General features: G+C 44.6%; 1 protein-coding gene across 3 annotated transcripts in view; it reads right to left on the bottom strand.

Moving 5' to 3' along the window:
• Nucleotides 1–20,408, bottom strand: part of LOC109869631 (protein kinase C zeta type) — a 154,765-nt gene that overhangs the window by 60,490 nt on the left and 73,867 nt on the right. For all 3 annotated transcript variants that reach the window (XM_020459894.2, XM_031803848.1, XM_031803847.1), the window contains one exon: nucleotides 13,065–13,150. In XM_020459894.2, coding sequence (XP_020315483.2) covers nucleotides 13,065–13,150 — 86 coding nt within the window. The remainder of the gene's footprint in view (nucleotides 1–13,064; nucleotides 13,151–20,408) is intronic.

Below are 20,408 nucleotides of genomic sequence, written 5' to 3'. Positions count from 1 at the left end.
GAAACATGCTGAATATGGACATTTTTGTGATTTAACACAATTTAAGAGTCACTTATAGCCCCGATGCAGTGTTCTTAATTTACAATTTTATGTCTAATAAATCAATGTGTGTGTTCATTTTTTATCAATTATTTCCCTGAGCCTCCATCACTGAAATGCTCAGTCAGACTGTACAGGTGTGGGGATACAAATTTGATACATTTACATTAAGCCCCGAATGGCTGATAGAATCACCTAGAGCCCACCCCTTACCCCTTCAAAAAAATGTATGCACATGGTATTCAACCTGTCAGTTGGAGCTGGACCCTGAAAGCGACAAACTTCCACAAGTGTGTAGGCTACTTTGTTTTGTCACCAAAACTAAAGGCATGCATGCTTAATTTGCTATATCATTGTTATACTGTTTGCAATAGAAGACGCAGGACCAGAACAGCCTTCTTCCAAGGTGGACCATCCTGGACTATACCCTGTCTGCCGTCTATTCATCATCTACAGGGCAGACTACTGATCATCTACAGGGCAGACTACTGATCATCTACAGGGCAGACTACTGATCATCTACAGGGCAGACTACTGATCATCTACAGGGCAGACTACTGATCATCTACAGGACAGAATACAGAGCAGACTACTGATCATCTACAGGGCAGACTACTGATCATCTACAGGGCAGAATACAGGGCAGACTACTGATCATCTACAGGGCAGACTATATGGTATAATCTTCAGTAGCATCTCAACGCTTATTTCAGAATTTTACAGAATGGACACTTATTAAAATTTTTCTAACAAGTAAACAATCTTGAATTACACATTTTGGAATGGTTTCTGCTGTTGAAAGTGAATAAAGAAATCAGACTGCAATGAAAGGTTGTTGTCTCATCAGATCATCACAACATAATAAACAGATCGTAAACCAGGTTATGATGAAAGTCTAAATCATGGCATGAAAGCATCTTTTCCAGTTATTGTTTTACATGTGCTCAAGCTCGGGAAGGTGTTCCTGTGAAAGGAAAAAGGGCTCATGGTGAAAGTAAGAGGGTTTTAGCTAAACATAATCAGGTAGCAGGTATAGAGCAGCAACGAAGTAGTCATTGATGGTATCGAGAACAAAAAAGGAGTGGCTTTATTTACATGGTCATCACCAGCTTCCCCGAACACTGACATTACTATACACAACTATAATCTCCTCCCGTGACAGGAAAGGTGGACTTAGTATTGCACACATCCAATTACCCTCAGCTTCTCAACAAGAACTTGTTTGGCGGAATTTGTTGTTATATGTGATGGTTGGGGTGGAAATTTACTGGGGAATAGATCTCCGGGAGGATGATTGGTGACCACAGCACACTACACTACACACACTACAAATGTGTCTTCAAATAGTCATAATCAATCACAAATAGACTCATTGCCCCTACCCATTGACAATTCCTACTAATCGGTTATAAGGCATGGTTCAACCAATACACTGTCTGAAAAACAAATATATATAACTTTTGTCCCCATTGCAGAACAATCTTGAGTCTATTTGACAAATGTACTGGCTAAACCCTGCTCTTTGACAGACGTAGTAGGAATTGTCAAAGAACAATGGCTACACGTCTATCTGTGATTGGCTCTTTGACCAATAGAAGACATGGGATTCATTACAGGTATCTGGCCTATAGGAGCTTTATCAGTTGGGGCTGGGACTATCTGGGCCATAGGAACAGAGTGGAGCTACAGCCTGCGTAGTCCTTTACATCCACCAGGAGGCCCAGGATGCCTAGGGAACACATCCTGGGTGGCTTTGGGAGCTTGTCTGCAGAAAGAAATGGACAGACAAACAAAATGTGAGCTGCAATACATCTGAACTGTCGTGACATCCGCCAAAGTCGGTCCCTCTCCTTGTTCGGGCGGTGTTCGGCAGTTCGCCATCGTTGATCCATTTTCCATTGGTTTTGTCTAGTCTTCCTACACACCTGGTTCCAATCCCATCAATTACATGTTGTGTATTTACCCCCCTGTTTCCCCTCATATCCTTGTCGGAGATTGTTTGTTGTATGTAGGTGTTTATTGTTATTCTGGTGTGCGACGGGTTTTGCACCCTCTATTTGTTATTTTGTATACTTTGGTTTTCGGAGGTTTTGAGGTTTATTAAACAGCTCCGTTTTTACCAAGTTCTTTCTCCTGCGCCTGACTTCCCTGCCACCAGCACGCACCACATTACATGAACCACTTTCATATCCATACCATCATTTGCTAGATTAAAACGGAATATTCAATGTCCTTTTACACTTTACCCTATGCTTATAGAATGTGTTGACATAAAAATAGTTATTGGTAAGTGGTAACCCAATCAACAGCCAACGTTAACTTTTTTATTCTGGGCTATTACAGTCTGTTATTACAAATCAGTCTGACAGTACTTTGGCAGTATTTCAACCTGAAGGAAGTATGGTTTGAAGTGACTGAAATTATTTAGAAAGTTATTGGGAAGAGATCAGAAGATCACCAGGCAATAATTGTGTATGATCTTCTGTGTAGATAATTGCTTTCAATGATGTGGTGCTTTTCCCCACAGTCTGATTATGCGTGGTCCTGCCTGCTCTAATGTTGTCCTGCACAGGTTGTGAGCAGCTCATGTTCCTGAGATTCTTAGATTTCAGGAATGGGGTCATAATACAGTGGCTCCAACCGGTTCAAATTCAGAGCCACATTTGCAGGAGAAAAACAGAAAGCACTCTGTTTATCACAACCGCATTCTATGAACTGTTCTATGAACTTAGCGGCACATTTGTATTTTATTCAGAGCCGTCTCATGACCCCATTTTCAAATCAGGCGAACCCTTTGGGGAAAGCAGCGGGGAAGTCGGGTTGCCTCACACAATGTAAACTGTAAAACTTCCAGCCTACACTTTCCGTGGGGATACAGTTAGCAAAGTAGTTAGGTAGCTAGCTAGCTCCGACCGCTAGATGCTGACGTGACATACATTTACTTACGTATGTGTACATAATAAAGCAATGTCAGAATTGCAGAATAGCTAAATGTCATGTCAGTATCCTAGCTAATTGCTATCGAAGTTACAAGCTAACTTTAGCTAGCTGAATCCCAGACATAGGAGAAAATTGTAGCTGGCTATGTGAGAACGTTGTTTACATTGCGGGAGACAATGTCTGCCTACTAGGCCCTAGGGCAACGTTTCCCCGTTAAAATTCGGACATTACATTTTATGTAGCTAGCCACAGGTACATATATAAATATCACGTCAGTAGCTAACGGTAGCTAACAGCAGCAACACGATATCATGTTCGGTACTTTTCATAATAATAGTTAGCTATAAGGATAACGGAGTCGCCTCTTCACTGTTGACATTGAAACTGGCGTTTTGCAGGTACTATTTAATGAGGCTGCCAGTTGAGGACTTGTGAGGCATCTGTTTCTCAAACTAGACACTCAAAAGGTACTTGTCCTCTTGATCAGTTGTGCACCAGGGCCTCCCACTCCTCTTTCTATTCTGGTTAGGGCCAGTTTGCGCTGTTCTGTGAAGGGGGTAGTACACAGCATTGTACGAGATCTTCAATTTCTCGCCTTCATTTCTCAGAACAAGAATAGACTGACGAGTTTCAGAAGAAAGTGCTTTGCTTCTGGCCATTTTGAGCCTGTAATTGAAGCCACAAATGCTGATGCTCCAGATACTAAACTATTCTAAAGAAGGACAGTTTTATTGTTTCTTTAATCAGAACAACAGTTTCAGCTGTGCTAACGTAATTGCAAAAGGGTTTTCTTAATGATCAATTAGCCTTTTAAAATGATACACTTGGATTAGCTAACACAATGTGCCATTGGAACACAGGAGTGATGGTTGCTGATTATGGGCCTCTGTACGCCTATATAGATATTCCAGCTACAATAGTCATTTACAACATTAATGTCTACACTGTATTTCTGATCAATTTGATGTTATTTTAATGGACAGAAAATGAGCTTTTCTTTGAAAAACAAGGACATTCTAAGTGACCCCAAACTTTTGAACGGTAGTGTATACCCCAAGTCACTACTACTACTACTCTCTTGTCTGTTCTTCCCTGATGGGACAGTAAATTATTCTAGCGCGTATTTAGGGGGGGGGGATAAGGGTGCTATTTGGGATGCACATCCTGTATGAGCCAGCTCACTGTCAGCTCCAAAATGGTTAATACACGTCTTCTCACTGGCTGGCCTTTGCTGGGCCATAATGCTGCTAAGCGCTAGGAGAGCACTAGGAAAACAATGTGGAACGAGCCCAATTTAAAGTGCATTAGCTCGGCATGCAGTTGGCCCTGAGTCATAGTGGTTAAATCAACCTCTCAGAGACAAATTCCCCACTGCTCTGTTAGATAACAGACATTATATAGCCATCCCAGTCTGGGATATTTACATGAGATATTCAGTTGTGTGTGTGTGTACAGGAATGTTTTTCTCATAAAAAGGTTGCTAACAATGCAACAAAAATCTACTTAGTGCTATTGACCGCAACAAGTGGACCCCCCTTCTGTAAGTCAGCTACCGTACACCAAAACTGACAACAAGTAAGTAATACATTTTATTGGAGAAAATGAAAACAATCTCTCTCCCGCGTCTCATTGGAAAGCTGTGAACTGACGACTGCTTTGTTTGGATTCCATATCCGCAGCATGCTAAAGGAGCTTCTAACTAGACAGGAGCTCCAGTCAGTCATCTCCCTAATGGAGTGCTAGCTCATAGCGGAGAACGCTAATGGCAGGAATACAACATTCTGATACATTACCTGCACCACAGCTACTAAAGGGACCCCATTATGTCTAATGGTAGGCATTCACAAATAATCTTTGTCCTGTACAACAGAGGTAAGAGATGGAGATGGAGAGAGACAGAAGAGAGGGACAACAAGAGAGAGGGATAAAGAGAGGGAGGGCTGGTGTGAGGGATTGAGAGCGGGGGAGGGAGAGAGCAGTTGAGAGAGGGAGGGATGAAGAGGGATGGGAAAAGAAAAGGGGAGAGGAGAAACCTGACCTACTTCTGCTGGATGACTTGTTTATACTGTATAGAGGAGCGAGATAAAAAAAGAGGGGAGAAGGCGGGATGATGTGAGGCATGGAGAGGAGAGACGTTTGGGAAAGACTGCGCCAAAAAAGGACTTACTGTAAAACCATGTGCCGTGGCAACGATCGTACACATAGTGACAAACGTGACATCATAGTGACACAACTATCCACCTTAGACAAGCAATTTGGTGTGGCTAACCAATTAATGTACATGGAGGAAATACAGAAGGACAGATTATAGAAGCTTATAAAAATAGAATGTTTGCCAAAACTATACCAGTCTAATGTCTAAGCAAATAAACATGGCTCCAACAGTCTCTTCCAGCACATCAGCGAGGGGGATGGGCTGCCTAATGGAGGTCTACTGGAATGAGGAAACTACAGTACAGTGCTGAATTGGCAGATCAGAGCGCTCAGTCTGGTCTAGACGTCCACCAGTAGACAAAAGCACCCAAGGTCCATCCTGTATTTTGGTAATATCTTCAAGCACACGGGCCCTGCCCCTGACTCCCATTTCCTTTCAGATGCAATAGGTACTTAAGGGCCTGCCTTTAACAATATTACCCTCCTAGGCTCGCCTTCAAGCCAGAATGGACACTAACACTGGCAGTGCATTAAAGCATTACAGCTAGATTGCCACAACAACATGCAGACGCCTTCTGTCTCTAACCGTAAACTACCTGTCCAGTGAAAATCTCACTTATAAAAGTTCATATTCAGTTAACTCAAACCAAAATAATGTTGTTGACTCATCCTATACTCGTATTTGTGGCCAAAGCATAAATTGGAGAAAAAAACAATTAGAAAAGACCCACCTCAAACTTGTATCTCAAACAGACCATTTAAAAAAAAACTAAATTTTTATTAGGTAACACTTTATTTGATGCTCTACATTTCAACTAAATATCTACTAACACTAACCCTCTCCAAACACCCCACAGGGCCGACATCCCCGTTATTTGCAAGAGGAAGCGACGCAGGTACAGAGGACAAAGAGCCGGATGCCTGGTCAGGACCCGGAGAAGGCGAGTGGAAAAGCTGCCGTTACAGTCAATACTACTCGCCAACTTGCAATCATTGGACAATAAACTAGATGAGGTACGATCACGAATATCATACCAACGGGACATCAAAAAACTGTAATATCCTATGTTTCACGGAATCGTGGCTGAATGACGACATGGATATTCAGCTTGCGGGATATACGCTGCACCGGCTAGATAGAACAGCACACTCCGGTAAGACGAGGGGGGGCGGTCTGTGTATATTTGTAAACAACAGCTGGTGCACGAAATCTAAGGAAGTCTAGATTAGGCTCGCCTGAAGTAGAGTATATTGTGATAAATTGCAGACCACACTACTTGCCTAGAGAGTTCTCAGCTATACTTTTCGTGGCTGTTTATTTACCACCACAGACAGATTCTGGCACTAAGACCGCACTCAGTCAGCTGTATAAGGAAATAAGCAAACAGGAAACCACTCACCCAGGCGGCGCTCCTAGTGGCCGGAGACTTTAATGCAGGGAAACTTAAATAAGTTCTACCAAATTCCTATCAACATGTTAAATGTGCAACCAGAGGGAAAATAATTCTAGATCACGTGTACTCCACACAGAGAGACGCGTCCAAAGCTCTACCTTGCCCTCCATTTGGTAAATCCGACCACAACTCTATCCTCCTGATTCCTTCTTACAAGCTAAAATTAAAGCAGGAAGCACCAGTGACTCGGTCTATAAAAAAGTGGTCAGATGAAGCAGATGCTAAACTACAGGACAGTTTTGCTATCACAGACTGGAACATGTTCCGGGATTCTTCCGATGGCATTGAGGAGTACACCACATCAGTCACTGGCTTTATCAATAAGTGCATCGAGGACATCGTCCCCACAGTGACTGTAGGTACATACCCCAACCAGAAGCTGGATTACTGGCAACATTTGCACTGAGCTAAAGGGTAGAGCTGCCGCTTTCAAGGTGCGGGACTCTAACCCGGAAGCTTACAAGAAATCCTGCTATGCCCTGCGATGAACCATCAAACATGCAAAGCGTCAATACAGGGCTAAGATTGAATCATACTACACCGGCTCCAACGCTTGTCTTATGTGGCAGGGCTTGCAAACTATTACAGACTACAAAGGGAAGCACAGCCGCGAGCTTCCCAGTGACACAAGCCTACCAGACGAGCTAAATCACTTCTATGCTCGCTTCGAGGCAAGCAACACTGAGGTATGCATGAGAGCATCAGCTGTTCCGGATGACAGTGTGATCACGCTCTTCGTAGCAGACGTAAGTAAGACCTTTAAACAGGTCAACATACACAAGGCTGCGGGCCAGAAGGATTACCAGGACGCGTGCTCCGGGCATGTGCTGACCAACTGGCAAGTGTCTTCACTGACATGTTCAACATGTCCCTGATTGAGTCTGCAATACCAACATGTTTCAAGCAGACCACAATAGTCCCTTGGTCCAAGAACACTAAGGTAACCTGCCTAAATGACTACAGACGTCCGTAGCCATGAAGTGCTTTGAAAGGTTGGTAATGGCTCATATCAACACCGTTATCAAAGAAACCCTAGACCCACTTCAATTTGCATACCGCCCAAACAGATCCACAGATGATGCATGATGATGATGATGATCTCTATTGCACTCCACACTGCCCTTTCCCACCTGGACAAAAGGAACACTTATGTGAGAATGCTATTCATTGACTACAGCTCAGTGTTCAACACCATAGTACCCTCAAAGCTCATCACTAAGCTAAGGATCCTGGGACTAAACACCTCCCTTTGCAACTGGATCCTGGACTTCCTGATGGGTCGCCCCCAGGTGGTGAGGGTAGGTAGCAACACATCTGCCGATCCTTAACACAGGAGCTCCCCATGGGTGCGTGCTCAGTCCCCTCCTGTACTACCTGTTCACCCACAACTGCATGGCCAGGCACGACTCCAACACCATCATTAAGTTTGCAGACAACACAACAGTGGTAGGCCTGATCACCGACAGCGACGAGACGGCCTATAGGGAGGAGGTCAGAGACCTGGCCGGGTGGTGCCAGAATAACAACCTATCCCTCAAAGCAACCAAGACAAAGGAGATCATTGTGGACTTCAGGAAAAGGAGGACCGAGCACGCCCCCATTCTCATCGACGGGGCTCTAGTGGAGTTTCAAATTCCTTGGTGTCCACATCAACAACAAACTAGAATGGTCCAAACACCAAGACAGCCATGAAGAGGGCACGACAAAGCCTATTCCCCCTCAGGAAACTAAAAAGATTTGGCATGGGTCCTGAGATCCTCAAAAAATTCTACAGCTGCAACATCGAGAGCACTGGTTGGCATCACTGCCTGGTATCACTGCCTGGTACGGCGATTGCTCGGCCTCTGAATGCAAGGCACTACAGAGGGTAGTGGGTACGGCCCAGTACATCACTGGGGCTAAGCTGCCTGCCATCCAGGACCTCTACACCAGGCGGTGTCAGAGGAAGGCCCTAAAAATTGTCAATGACCCCAGCCACCCCAGTCATAGACTGTTCTCTCTCCTACCGCATGGCAAGAGGTACCAGAGTGCCAAGTCTTGGACAAAAAGGCTTCTCAACAGTTTTTACCCCCAAGCAATAAGACTTCTGAACAGGTAATCAAATGGCTACCTGGACTATTTGCATTGTGTGCCTCCCCCCCAACCCCTCTTTTTATGCTGCTGCTGCTCTCTGTTTATCATTTATGCATAGTCACTTTAACTATACATTCATGTACATACTACCTCAATTGGGCCGACCAACCAGTGCTCCCGCACATTGGCTAACCAGGCGATCTGCATTGTGTCCCACCACCCACCACCCAACAGCCCCTCTTTTACACTACTGCTACTCTCTGTTCATCATGTATGTAGTCACTTTAACCATAACTATGTGTACATACTGCCTGACTAACCGGTGCCTGTATGTAGCCTTGCTAATGTATATAGCCTCACTACTGTATATAGCCTGTCTTTTTACTGTTGTTTTATTTCTTTACATACCTATTGTTCACCTAATACCTTTTTTGCACTATTGGTTAGATCCTGTAAGTAAGCATTGTATTCAGCGCACGTGACAAATAAACTTTGATTTGATCCCTTACCCTAACTCTTTTCAAAATAAATAATTTATTGAATGTTTACAATATACCTGCAGTGAAGCCGCTCAACAACTACATCACATTAGTCATCTAACAGACTCCCAATCCAGAGCGACACACAGAAGCAACCAGGGTCAACGCCCTGGTCAAGGGCACGTCGACAGATCTCCCACAAGGTCAAAAAACAGGGACCCGAGCCAGCAATCCATCAGCCCAACCGCCACCCCTCCAAGATCCCCCCACAGTTCCCCAAGAGCTGCCTCTCAAAGTTGGAGTGCATGTATGGCACTATTTACCTGTGTGTATTTGACTGAGTGTGTGTGTATATGCATGTGCACAAACACCTGCACGGCATCAGCCTCAGGCAAACCGGCATTAGCTGTAAAAACACTGCCCCTCAGTGTCATTCAAACATACTTTTTGTTATGTTTCATTTTGACTTACTTTTTTTCAACTTTTATCTTTGACTTTCATTCTATCCCCCGCCCAGCAACTTCACCCCCACTTGTCTCCAATTCCACATCCCAACCCTCAGCTTCCCTCAGCCCCTCCCACCATATATATATATACACACACATACATACATACATACATACATACATACATACATACATACATACATACACATCTTTCAATTATGCTGGGATGTTTAACATACCATTTCAATCTAGCTAATCGAATAGAATCCACAGATTGAGAGTTGAAAATAAATATTTTTACTAAGAGTATTAGTATATTACTAATTGACTCACCCAGCCTCTCCAGATCTCCCAACAGTACTATTTCTAGAGTCAATTTTAGATCAATGTTCTGCATTTTCAGCAATTCCTGAACCTGAGACCTGAGGGCAATACCAAAATAAATGGTATATTGATTCTGCAGAGCTGTGATGATTGAATGCCCCAATTATTCAAAGAATTCTTGCCACCAACAAAATTATCTAATCATTTTAGCTGAAAAGCACTAAGTCTTGAATCTTGCATCATTTTATATATCAACTCATACACCCTGTATCATGGAATCGGTACATCAAAAATCTCTTCCCAATTATTTTAAAATCTGTATGGCACAGCTGTCAACATCCTGGTCCTCAAATTAAACTGGTATACTTTCCTATTTATGCTATTATTATTCCTCCACCAGTTTTGTGGGGTGCGCCCACAAACACCATTCTGTGGTTGGGGTGCGCCCACAAACACCATTCTGTGGTTGGGGTGCGCCCACAAACACCATTCTGTGGTTGGGGTGCGCCCACAAACACCATTCTGTGGTTGGGGTGCGCCCACAAACACCATTCTGTGGTTGGGGTGCGCCCACAAACACCATTCTGTGGTTGGGGTGCGCCCACAAACACCATTCTGTGGTTGGGGTGCGCCCACAAACACCATTCTGTGGTTGGGGTACGCCCACAAACACCATTCTGTGGTTGGGGTGCGCCCACAAACACCATTCTGTGGTTGGGGTACGCCCACAAACACCATTCTGTGGTTGGGGTGCGCCCACAAACACCATTCTGTGGTTGGGGTGCGCCCACAAACACCATTCTGTGGTTGGGGTGCGCCCACAAACACCATTCTGTGGTTGGGGTGCGCCCACAAACACCATTCTGTGGTTGGGGTGCGCCCACAAACACCATTCTGTGGTTGGGGTGCGCCCACAAACACCATTCTGTGGTTGGGGTGCGCCCACAAACACCATTCTGTGGTTGGGGTGCGCCCACAAACACCATTCTGTGGTTGGGGTGCGCCCACAAACACCATTCTGTGGTTGGGGTGCGCCCACAAACACCATTCTGTGGTTGGGGTGCGCCCACAAACACCATTCTGTGGTTGGGGTGCGCCCACAAACACCATTCTGTGGTTGGGGTGCGCCCACAAACACCATTCTGTGGTTGGGGTGCGCCCACAAACACCATTCTGTGGTTGGGGTGCGCCCACAAACACCATTCTGTGGTTGGGGTGCGCCCACAAACACCATTCTGTGGTTGGGGTGCGCCCACAAACACCATTCTGTGGTTGGGGTGCGCCCACACCATTCTGTGGTTGGGGTGCGCCCACACCATTCTGTGGTTGGGGTGCGCCCACACCATTCTGTGGTTGGGGTGCGCCCACACCATTCTGTGGTTGGGGTGCGCCCACACCATTCTGTGGTTGGGGTGCGCCCACACCATTCTGTGGTTGGGGTGCGCCCACACCATTATGTGGTTGGGGTGCGCCCACACCACTCTGTGGTTGGGGTGCGCCCACACCACTCTGTCGTTGGGGTACGGCCACACCACTCTGTGGTTGGGGTACGGCCACACCATTCTGTGGTTGGGGTACGCCCACACCACTATGTGGTTGGGGTGCGCCCACACCACTCTGTGGTTGGGGTACGCCCACACCATTATGTGGTTGGGGTACGCCCACACCATTATGTGGTTGGGGTGCGCCCACACCACTCTGTGGTTGGGGTGAGCCCACACAATTATGTGGTTGGGGTACGCCCACTCCCTTCTGTCGTTGGGGTACGCCCACTCCCTTCTGTCGTTGGGGTACGCCCACTCCCTTCTGTCGTGGGGTACGCCCACTCCCTTCTGTCGTTGGGGTACGCCCACTCCCTTCTGTCGTTGGGGTACGCCCACTCCCTTCTGTCGTTGGGGTACGCCCACTCCCTTCTGTCGTTGGGGTACGCCCACTCCCTTCTGTCGTTGGGGTACGCCCACTCCCTTCTGTCGTTGGGGTACGCCCACTCCCTTCTGTCGTTGGGGTACGCCCACTCCCTTCTGTCGTTGGGGTACGCCCACTCCCTTCTGTCGTTGGGGTACGCCCACTCCCTTCTGTCGTTGGGGTACGCCCACTCCCTTCTGTCGTTGGGGTACGCCCACTCCCTTCTGTCGTTGGGGTACGCCCACTCCCTTCTGTCGTTGGGGTACGCCCACTCCCTTCTGTCGTTGGGGTACGCCCACTCCCTTCTGTCGTTGGGGTACGCCCACACCCTTCTGTCGTTGGGGTACGCCCACACCCTTCTGTCGTTGGGGTACGCCCACACCCTTCTGTCGTTGGGGTACGCCCACACCCTTCTGTCGTTGGGGTACGCCCACACCCTTCTGTCGTTGGGGTACGCCCACACCCTTCTGTCGTTGGGGTACGCCCACACCCTTCTGTCGTTGGGGTGCGCCCACACCATTCTGTCGTTGGGGTGCGCCCACACCATTCTGTCGTTGGGGTGCGCCCACACCATTCTGTCGTTGGGGTACGCCCACACCATTCTGTCGTTGGGGTACGCCCACACCATTCTAACATACTTAATTACCATTTTTTGGGAAGGAAATAAATTTGACTCATATTATAATTATTTATTGGTTATATTTCATAGAAATGTGGAAACACTGGACAGTTACTTTAAGCAAGTGGGGGGGATTGACGGGGCAAAACAAGGCAACCAGTTAAATAGGCCACCATCAGCAGCCATCTTGAATCATGCATATCCAGACAGCTGTGGCAGTGACTTGACTATCAGTCATGTATTATTCAAACATTAAGTGTTTGTGAATGAATGTACTGTACTAGCTGTACTACTCTGTACAGTAGTAGTAGAAGAGGATTGTTAACACTTTCACACCTTCTTTCAAAAATACCAACAAGGTCTGACCGTTTTATTAAATGGATAGTTCACCCAAATGACTAAATCACATTTGAGTTTACTTGCCCTGAAAGCATTCTTTGGTCAAGAAGAACAGCAATCCATGCTTTGGTCTTGATTGAATCATCTTCAATAGTAGCGTTAAACAGGTTGAGAATCATTACACTATTGACAAACCTACCAATGACTGTGCAAATGATCTCGAAACTGGAAGTAGAGTGCTAGAGGGGGAATGGGGTGTGTCGGGGAGGGGGAATGTGACACTAATACTCACCCTGTTAAAGCGCTTGGCCTGGAAGAGGTGTCCGTTGACTCGGTAGAGCTTCCTCCATCTTCTGGCCCCGCGGCGGTAGATCGATTCTAGGCGAGAGAGGAAAAGGTTGTACAGTAGCTGCATGGCAGGGAGTGAGAAAGGGATGGAGAAGATAGTGGTGGATGGAGCAGTGCAAGGTCCTCCAAAATCACACAGGAGCGAGCGAGTAGTCATAGAAAGAGAGACAGGCACGCATGCTCACACACATTCTCTCAGCACTTTCCTCCCTCCCTCCTTTTCTATCCATCCTACCCTCCCCTTTCTCCATCCAACAGAGGAGAAATCTCTCTCCCCTGCCGTCCTCTGTTGAACTTTCTCCTCTCTCCCAACCTCTCTCCCGTTCTCTCCTTCGTCCCTCTGTACCTACACTTCATTCTGTCCCTCCCTCCCTCCCATCCTCTCTCCCATCCTCTCCTTCGTCCCTCTGTACCTACACTTCATTCTGTCCCTCCCTCCCTCCCATCCTCTCTCCCATCCTCTCCTTTGTCCCTCTGTACCTACACTTCATTCTGTCCCTCCTCTCTCCCTTGAGGTCCTGGTCTTATTAATTTCTCAGTAATGTCTTGAATCCTGATGGGAATGTAAAAGGTCCAGGCTGCTATTTATACCTTCTGAGCTGTCTATTAATACAGTGTATAATACTGCATAATGAACAACACTGTATCAACAGACTTAGCACAAGGATTTAGCACTATGTAGCAAGCGTCTCCGAGTAGGAGTGCTGAGCTAAGATCAGTTTAGACTTTTAGATCATAAAGAATGAGGTTAAATGAACAAAGGGGACCTGACCAGTGGAATTTGTTCTGCATAATAGTATTTTGAGATCCAAGCAATGTATTAAAAAGGAAATGAATAGATTGAAGACGGGAGCGTGCTTCACTCTCTCCTTAAACAAATACCAGGCAAATTAATTAAATAATATGCTTCACAGAAATGTGATCCATCTTAAAACGTCAACATCAAATGCAAATATTTTTGCTTATTGGCAACCATGAAATGTTAAGATGATTAAAAGGCATATAAATAGATGTGATCAAATAATGTGATGAAATGCAATGATTACTGGAATGTTCTATACTGTGGGTACAATTCAACAACTGCCGAGCTGAGAATAGCTAATCCAACTATAAATGATGACAATGCTGTCAGACATAATGATGATGTCAAATATGATTCACTGTGACACTCATTTCCAGCAACAGGATGTTGTTACATAAAATTGACAGGTTGCATGTGTTGACAGTTTCCCTGAAGTCATATCCCAGCATGAGCTGAATTGGGTATACTAATCTGTTTGGGGGGGATCATACTAATACGGGTTTCTTGCTCTCCCTCTCACACACACATTAACAAGCACACTCTCCTTCTCCCTCCCTCCCTCCCTCGTCTAGTCTCAACATGCATCCTTACTGGTTCGCTGGATGGGTGCGGCAGAAAGCATCCTACGCTCCCTTTGCCTCTGTTGCCATGGCAACACCGACCTCGCCAGATGCTAGCTGTGGTTAGCGTACCATGGCCATGCCTACGAACAAAATGTCCATCAAAGCAAATCGCCCCTAAAACAACTCATATAACGACATCATGATCTGTGGTTGCGCAAACTGAGATTTTGATGCCTCTGATCTGTTTCTACGGTTTATCTCCAGTTGGATGCAACCATTCAGTCAACCAGTCAGTTAGTCATTCAGTCAGTCATTCAGCAAGCCAGTCTGTGGCTGTTTCAAATGTCATGTACTTTGCCTTCCCTTGCTCCATTTCAAGCAGGTATATTGAATCCCTAAACTTTATGTACAGCAACTCTGTATTCCTTCGGTGCCCCCTAACTACACTCTCAGCTTTGTCTCGCTCTGTCTCTCTGCGCAGCTAGCTACAGCCAATCAGGCATAGCGAAGGGGATTAAAGTACTAGACGAGACACTTAAGGCCATTTGAACAACTGGATGAGGATTAAGGAGAGGAACAAATGGCATAAAGAAAGAGAGAAAACAAACAGGGAAAAAAATACCTGGAATAGCTACATATCCCTGTTGCAGAGGTTGAATGTACTGTAGGCTACATGGAGAGGGCTACGTCCAAAATGGCAACCTATTCTCTACATAGTTTTAAATGTTAAAATCAGCTTTGGCAGTGATTACAGATGTGAGTATGGGTTCTGGGTAAGAGTATGAGTTCTGGGTAAGTCTCTAAGAGCGCTGCACACCTGGATGTACAATATCTGCACATTACTCTTTAAAATTCTTCAAGCTGTCGCGTTGGTTGTTGACCATTGCTAGACAGCCATTTTCAAGTCTTGACATATATTTTCAAACCGATTTAAGTCATAACTGTAACTAGGCCACTCAGAAACATTCAATGTTGTCTTGGTAAGCAACTTCAGTTTATATTTGGCCTTGTGTTTTAGTTAATTGTCCTGTTGAAAGGTGAATTTGTCTTCCGGTGTCAGTTGGAAAGCAGAAACTAGGATTTTGCCTTTGCTTAGAGCTATACCTTTCATTTTTATCCTAAGAAAACTCCCTAGTTTTTGCTGATGACAAGCATTCCCATAACATGATGCAGCCACCACCATGCTTGCAAATATGAAAAGTGGTACTCAGCAAAGTGTTGTATTGGATTTGCTCCAAACATAACGCTTTGTATTCAGGACATAAAGTGAATTTCTTTGCCACATTTTTTGCAGTTTTACTTTAGTGCCTTTTTGCAAACAGGATGCATGTTTTGGGAAATGTTGTATTCTATACAGGCTTCATTCTTTTCACTCTGTCATTTAGGTTAGCATTGTGGAGTAACTACAATGTTTTTGATCCATCCTCAGTTTTCTAATTTCACAGCTATTAAACTCAAACTGTTTTAAAGTCACCATTGGCCTCATTGTGAAATCCCTGAGCGGTTTCCTTCCTCCCCGGCAACAGAGTTAGGAAGGACGCCTGTATTTTCGTAGTGACTGGGTGTATTGATACACCATCCAAAGTGTAATTAATAACTTCACCATGCTAAAAGGGACATTCAACGTTTGCTTTAAAAATAAAAATAAACTATCTACACCAATACGTACCCATCTTTGCGAGGCATTGGAAAACATCCCTGGTCTTTGTGATTGAATCTGTGTTTGAAATTCACTGCCCAACTGACGGACTGTACAGATTGTATGTGTGGGGTACAGAGATAACGTAGGCTTTCAAAAAGATGTTAAACACTATTATTGCATACAAAGTGAGTCCATGCACCTTATTGTGCGATTGTGCAGATTTTTACTCCTGAACTTATTTTGGCTTGCCATAACAAACAGGTAAAACATTTAATGACTCAAGACATTTCAGCTTTTCATTTTGAACTAATTTGTAAAATTTCTGAAAAACATAATTCCACTTTGACATTATGGGGCCATTGTGTAGTGTGTAGGCCAGTGACAGAAATATTAATGTAATCCATATTAAATGCAGGTTGTAACGCAACACAATGTAGAAAAAAGTCCAGGGGTGTGAATACTTCCTGAAGGCTCTGTATATAGTGCACTACCTTTGACCAGGGCCCATAAAATGAATAGTGTACCATTTTGGACACAACCAGGGCCTTTCTTCCAGATGTACTGTTTGGATGGTGTCTGTTGTGAACAGTTGTACTCAGCCAAACAGACCTTGTCATCTCAATGAATGTCTCTGATGACATCTCTTCCGATCAATGGCAGCAGGTTCTCGCTGCAATAATGTGGAGGCACACATTGCTAAGGAGTTATTTTCTCAACATCTGTCCTGTGTGTATAAAGACAGAGAAATAGATCACTCTTTTTAGCGACACTCTGTCTAATGCTGTTGCAACTCCAGGCACCCAGAGGGAACACACCAAATCTGCCACAAATCAACAAGCTCGCTGTGTTTCCATAGATACTCAGTCTTCCCTCTTTTCCTTCCTCCACATCAGTAGAATGGGGGGGGTGACGACAAGACAACATGCCACTGTGGAGAAGCAAAAATGAGCCAATCATTTTCCCGCTATTCGAGGGTGCGTGTGGGCGTCGGCGAGTGAAATACCTGCCACATTACAGGTGGGCGGCAGCCACATGTCTGATGCTAGCAGTTTGGCTGACTCAGGTCCTCTGACTCAGCTTGATATGGGCATAAGATCCCCTCTCTTTTCCTGTCACACTCTTTCTGGTACACTGCAGTAGGCCTACTTGACTCCGAGTCTCATGATGCAATTCCATAAAATGTGTTGTTACAATCTGTTGAGTAGTTGATGGATGCAGGTGGTAGAGGAATTTGGTCCCATATTCCTAGCATGCAATGACTACATCAAGCTTGTGACTCTACAAACTTGTTGGATGCATTTTCAGTTTATTTTGGTGGCGTTTCAGATTATTTTGTGCCCAATAGAAATGAAATGGTAAATAATGTATTGTGTCATTTTCACTGGCGTAGCACCCCCCACACCCCCGCAGCTGACAATCCTTTGAGGGCGGTGGTCCCCCCAGAGATCGGGCCCCCCGGATAGCATATTTTTTTTTACATTTAGGACAGGAAATTATAACATTTTCTTTCAGCCTCATGGGAGTCACAAGCTTGATGTAATCATTGCATTCTAGGAATATGGGATCAAATACTAAACTTTTGACTACTTATTTATAAGAATATTTAGGAGTGTCAATCATTTTGACCCCTAGTTTTAAAAAAATCATAATAATTGTATTAGTATAAAAATATAGATATTCCCCTTTTTTTTGCTCAGTGTTTGAATTGTTTATTTTACACAGTCATTATTGCTCATCTTTATGAAGGGTGTCAATAATTTCGGACCCCACTGTATATTCAAGCAAGTAGGTTTTTCCCACATCAGCAAAACAGAAGCCATGACACTGCACAATAGGGAACAGGTACTAGGATGTACAGTGCCTTCAGAAAGTATTCTTACCATTTGACTTATTCCACGTTGAATTTAAAATGGATTCAAATGTAGATTCTCACCCATCTACACACAATACCCCAAAATGACAAAGTGAAAACGCTGAGACATTCTTGCAAATGTATTGAGAGAAATATCAAATTTACTTATAACAAAGGATTCAACCCCCTGAGTCAATGCATGTTAGAATCACCTTTGGCAGCGATTACAGCTGTGAGTCTTTCTTTGTAAGTCTCTAAGAGCTTTCCACACCTGGATTGTGCAACATTTGTCCATTATTCTTGAAAAAAAAAATGTATATATTTAAAAAAGATCTGTCAAATTGGTTGTTGATCATAGGTGCATTTTGCTAATCATTTCATTCATTTCAACTGTCCCTCAGTTTTTTTTGAAGACTTAGAAATACAGTCCCTTTAGTCAAATGGACTCCCAAACAAAGAGCGTGTGTCTGTGTGTGTAAGCACGAAGTTACCCAGTCAAATCTAATGTGATACAGCCTTTACAACCAGCCTGCTGGAGTGACAGTACTCCTGACCTCGCGCCGCCTTAGGGGCTTGTATCAACAGTAACACTTGTCTAAAGGATGAGGGTGGACAGTGTGAACACGATAAACAAGACTCGAGTCACAGAGAGTGTCGCTGGTGCCGGCTAACATTAAACCACGCCTATAGCATTAAGCAGGTAAACTCGGAAGTTTGTGAGTTTGTTTTGGCTGTCAGAAAGGTTCACTACTGCATATTCTGCATATAGTGTCCTGTATGCACGAGGACATGGCTAAATAGGAGTTGCATATGGGGCGTCGGGTAGGTTTTTACCTGCTATGTGTGTAACTTTTTGCCGGCATGAGCAGTAATCACCGGATCACCCTTTTGCTGTCCAGAAGGGGCTGTGCGGCAAAATCTTGAAAACAGTGGAGCCAGAGGATGCTTTTGCTCAGATTTCATTTAAATGAATAAGAGCATCTCAGTCTGCAAAAGTGATGCGTCTAGCGTAGCAGGCCAGTAAGAAGGCGTCTGTATGCAGAGACTGTCCCGGTGATGAGACAGCAGAGGAGCAGGGTGATGTAAATTGTCATTGTCGATCATTAGTGAGGTCATTTCTGATCATTCTTCGGCAATGTCAGAAAGAATAGAATGCCTGAGTCATTCGATAGTACCATTATTAGGTATACAATTATATTATCTTGCTTACTGACTTTAAGTGGGCTTATTAGCGGGCCTGCCGGATTCTGTCTCGACCACAATTGTTTTCTGAATGTTGATTATCTTTTCATCTTCGCTGTGGCAAAGGAAATTACATTACATTAGCCACGGTTAGCTAGCCACGCAAGTCAATAAAAAAAAGGTTATTGTTTATTATCTGAGACCTTTTTCCTTGCTTGCTCCATGAAAATAGTTGAGGAGACCCCCCCCCCCACACACACACGTCCTCTGGGCTAACAGACATGTTCCTCTGAGACACAGACAGACTAGTGTTGCATCGCCCCATTTTCAACAGACGAGTGAGGAAGATGTGCAAGGAGAGAGATCGGAAGAGAGGAGAGAAACATTGAAAGAGAGAAAGAGAGAGCGTTGGTCTGGTAGAGAAAAAACAGAGATAAGCCAGACAAGTAAAAAAGTACTGCACCTGCACAAGTGTATGGCAGTGGGAAGAATCCAGCCATGTTGTAAGAGTTGTTATACCCAGGCCATGTAGGTCTAAAGGTGTTAATATGCTCTACTAAAGTAGGAGAGAACAAAGCAGGCAGCTGCTCTCTAGAGGTGGTGGCAGTTGTTCCAGTGGATCGAGGACAGGACATTTACAGGGGCTAGACTCACTTCCAGACATTGTTCCTGATCCCACTAGCAGGAAGATGATAAACTCTACCAGCACCCACCCTCCCTCCCCCCTTTCAAAGAGTGCACTCAAAGATGTTGGGGCTTTCCACATGTGGGTCACTTACAAAAACAGTATAATTAAATTAATTATTTTTGCCTTTTTGAATAGCCAATAAAAACTAAAAAGGAATTATAGGCAACTAGCTAGTACTTCACAATAGAATTTTTTATTTTTTTATTTTTTTATTTTACCTTTTATTAACCAGGTAGGCAATCCGTTCTTAAAGCATTTCAGAATCAGCAGAATCAGCAATTTTTAGATGCAGGCAGTTTATTTGAAAAGGTCAAAAGGTATAATTGAGCCCCCTATGAATTTACCTGGCACCCCTGTGCACTCACTTGCCAGGTTCTCCTTTTTACCCTTCTCTGTTTCAGAAGTGTGTAAAGCCCTGAAAAAAATTGATGTAAAAAAATCCCCTGGCCCTGGTGAACTAGACCCCCACTTCCTACACCTAGCTGCTGACATCATTGCTCCCCCCTTAACATGTATTTTTAACCTCACGCTTCATGTTCAGGAAATCCCCCAGTTATGG

Source organism: Oncorhynchus kisutch, linkage group LG24 (assembly GCF_002021735.2).
Source record: "Oncorhynchus kisutch isolate 150728-3 linkage group LG24, Okis_V2, whole genome shotgun sequence".
In the NCBI taxonomy this organism is placed as follows: Eukaryota; Metazoa; Chordata; class Actinopteri; order Salmoniformes; family Salmonidae; genus Oncorhynchus; species Oncorhynchus kisutch.
The sequence above is the reverse complement of the archived record's forward strand: the minus strand, read 5'-3'. Positions and strand labels throughout refer to the sequence as shown.